This window comes from Primulina huaijiensis, chromosome 12, assembly GCF_012295235.1.
Source record: "Primulina huaijiensis isolate GDHJ02 chromosome 12, ASM1229523v2, whole genome shotgun sequence".
NCBI classification, from domain to species: Eukaryota; Viridiplantae; Streptophyta; class Magnoliopsida; order Lamiales; family Gesneriaceae; genus Primulina; species Primulina huaijiensis.
The window spans coordinates 14,678,065-14,681,885 of record NC_133317.1 but is presented as its reverse complement, the minus strand read 5'-3'; the positions used below and the strand labels follow the sequence as shown (position 1 = coordinate 14,681,885).

Below are 3,821 nucleotides of genomic sequence, written 5' to 3'. Positions count from 1 at the left end.
TCAGACTAAACCACAGTACTGGGCTGGTAGGTGATTGGTGGGGTTTTTACGTGTTTTATTGTATTAGTTTTGTGTGTATTTTCATTGTGCATGCGTATATTTCATTTACATTTTGTTCGTTTTAGAGTAAGCGTATGCATATGATCATGTCTCACTTGTGCGTGATGAATTTGCAGGTAAAATGACCGAAAAATTGAAATCGGACCAAAAAGTGCAAGCCAAGAAGACAATAGGCAGAAAGGCTGGCGCCCGAGCGGTAGAATTTTACCGCTCGGGCGCAAGAGGTGATTCAAGGAACTAAATTCCAGAGAGCATGGCACTCGAGCGGTAATATTCTGTCGCCCGGGCGCGAGAAGTGCCTTCCGAAGAGTTGACATACAGAAGATTCGGCGCTCAGGCGGTGAAATCTTACCGCCCGAGCGCGAGTGTTGCAATTCCCAAGCAAGATTACAGAGAGTGTGGCGCTCGAGAGGTAATATTCTACCGCCCAAGCGCCACTTAATTTTGGAAAGATTTTTTTGGCCGATTTCTTCCCTTATTTCTGAATGGGAAAGGATATGGAAGGGATTTTGGGACATAATTCAGACATTATTCAGCAGCCAAGGAGCCTAGAAAAGGAAAAAAGCTTGGAGCAATTGCTTGAAGTTGAAGATTAGAGATTTCCGGGCATCGTTTTTCGCAGATTTTGTCATGTCTAGTATTTTGAGCTTATTTTCTCTTATTTAAACGTTGTTTTGCTTATTTCAATCATGACATCTTGTAGCTAATTTACAATATTTGTTGGTATTTAAGGGGATCCTACCCCAAAACTGATTTAGTTAACTCGTATTTCAATTGTTGGTTTATTCTTGATTATGCTACTGTTTTCATTATAATTATTAAAGTATAGCTAACTTTAATAATATTCTTATATTGCGAGTGAGTTCAAGAGGATAGCTTGTGATAAGAACGAGTAGAATAGTATGTGGATATGCAATTTACATAGACATATGAAATTGGATACGCGTCGATAGTCATAGTCCGGTCGGGCGAAAACTAGGGGATTTCATAGATCGATATGCGATTCACTCTTGATAAATAATTAAAGACGTTTAATTACTTCACTGAGTAGAATTAGTTTCACATAGCTCGAAAGGGCGTGTTCAATTGAATAGGAAATCCTGTCGGAAGCATACATCACAATCGAACGAATTAATTAATTAACGAGGAGTAGGTGAACTGAAATTCCCAACAAATCCATTTTTCATCGAAATCTATTTAAGTGGTTTAGAGTTTATATTTCAACATTTAATTCTTGACTTGTTCATTGAGTTTTTATTTAATTTTAGTAGTCATAAACAACCATTGAAATTTTTTTGCTAAAGATTTGATAAAAGAAAATAATAATTGCAAAATACAGTCTTCAAAGGAACGATACTCGTACTCGTGTACATTATACTATTACTTGACATCATGCACTTGCGATTAATTTCTGAGCATACAAAATCATATTTTTATTAAGGATTCCATAGTGCAAGTTTTGCTCAATCAAGTTTTTGGCGCCGTTGCTTGGGACTTTTAATTCACAATTTTATTTTTAGTTGTTTTCTTTAGCATTATTTTATTTTTCTTGAGCTAACACTCCATATTCTGTGATAAGTGTGGAGGTGAACACTTTGCGAAGGACTGTCAAGATGACAATCCCTTTTATGTGCAAGAAAGAGCACCAGTGAATCAAGTGGGAGTCCAAAACCGTCCAAGAAATGATCCGTATTTGAACACATACAATCTTGGATGGAGGCAACATCCAAAATTCTCATGGGGTGGCCAAAACAGTCCGAATCGACTACAGAGAGGATAACCATGTGGGAAACAACCAATGTATAGATCTGACCCTCCTAGAGAAGAAAAGTCCAATTTGGAGCAGATAATTTCTAAGTTCATCTCATCTACCGAAACTAGACTCCAAAATCAAGATACATCGATAAAGAAGCTAGAGAATCAGATTGGACAGTTAGCTAAGATGATATCTAGTAGAGAGCCGGGCACCTTGCCAAGTAACACAGAGACCAATCCAAAAGAGCAAGTGAAGGCCATCTAGTTGAAGAGTGGAAAAATTTTAGAGCCTAGAGTGACAGAAAAAAATCAAGTACTGGATGAACAGACTGAATCATCAAAAGGTAAGTCTTCTAACTCTACACCAGCACCCACTGCACAATCTAAAATTGTTATCCCTCCACCTTTTCCTGCTGCATTAAAAAAGGTGAAATTAGATGCGCAATTCGGTAAGTTCTTAAATGTATTCAAGAAATTGCACATCAATATTCCCTTTGCTGATGCTCTGATGGAAATGCCAAGCTATGCTAAATTTCTGAGGACATCTTAGCAAACAAGAGAAAATTGGAGGATCACATGACGGTAAATCTAACTGAAAATTGTTGTGCTTTGGTGCAAAACAAGATCCCACCGAAACTTAAGGATCCAGGGAGGTTTTCTATTCCTTGCGTGATTGGTGATATTGTTTTTCATAAAGCTTTGTGTGATCTTGGTGCGAGTATTAATTTTATGCCTTTATCTGTATTCAGGAAACTCGGATTAAGAGAACCTGAGCCAACAAGGATGTCCTTGCAACTAGCAGACAGGTCTGTCAAATACTTGCGAGGAGTCGTTGAGGACGTCCTAGTAAAGGTGGACAAATTCATATTTCCTGCAGATTTTGTAGTACTTGACATGGATGAAGACATGGAGATGCCCTTGATTCTGGGGAGACCATTACTTGTGGCTGGCGAGACCCTGATTGATGTTCAAGAAGGAAAGTTGAGATTGAGAGTGGGCGAGAAAGAAATTACTTTTGATGTTTTTAATGCTCTGAAGCACACACTGCACACGGATAATTGTTTTAGAATTGATGTTGTGGATTCACTTGAGCGTAATTTTTTGCAGGATAACTTGGACGAATAGAAAGCTAAAATAGTAGCATACTTTAATGCCAACCATCCATGGAAAAAGCCAATATGGATGAGACTGGAGGATTTGGGAAAGCGAAAAGATTTGACTCGTCCAAAGTCAAGCATCGAGGAACCACCGACGCTTGAGCTCAAACCACTGCCTCCGCACCTAAAGTACGTATACCTAGGTGAGAATAACACTTTACCTGTCATTATTTCTGCAGCTTTGACAGATGCCATGGAAGAAAAATTGTTACAAGTTCTCAAAGAGTACAAAAAGGCATTTTCCTGGAAGGTGGCAGACATCAAAGGAATAAGTCCATTAATCTGCATGCACAAAATCTTGATGGAAGAAAAGTACTCACCCCTCGTGCAACCTCAAAGACGACTCAATCCAAAGATGCAAGAGGTAGTGAAGGCTGAAACTATTAAGCCTCTCGATGCAGGTATTATCTATCCTATTTCAGATAGTGCATGGGTAAGTCCTGCTCAATGTGTGCCTAAGAAAGGTGGGATTACGGCGATCACTAATGAAAAGAATGAAATTATTCCCACGAGGACTGTTACAGGGTGGAGAGTATGTATTGACTGTAGGAAGTTGAATGATGCCACCCATAAGGACCACTTTCCCCTTCCCTTTATTGATCAGATGTTGGAGAGACTAGCGAGGCATAAGTTTTACTGTTTTCTAGATGGGTATTCGAGGTATAATCAAATCAGTATTGCACCTGAGGACCAAGAGAAAACCACTTTCACTTGTCCTTATGATTTTCTTTTTGCCGTATGCCTTTTGGTCTTTGTAATGCCCCTGCTACATTTCAGCGCTGCATGACTGCTATATTCCATGATATGATTGAAACTTTTCTTGAAATATTTATGGATGACTTTTCTATC

The 3,821-nt window shown here is 38.8% G+C and overlaps 1 protein-coding gene across 1 annotated transcript; it reads left to right on the top strand.

Annotated features, from left to right (window-relative positions):
* Positions 1-2,391: 2,391 nt before the first annotated feature.
* LOC140989422 (uncharacterized) lies at positions 2,392-2,940 on the top strand. Its single transcript, XM_073458623.1, has one exon. It carries the CDS (start codon positions 2,392-2,394, stop codon positions 2,938-2,940), a length of 549 nt encoding a protein of 182 aa, XP_073314724.1.
* The last annotated feature ends 881 nt before the right edge of the window (positions 2,941-3,821 follow it).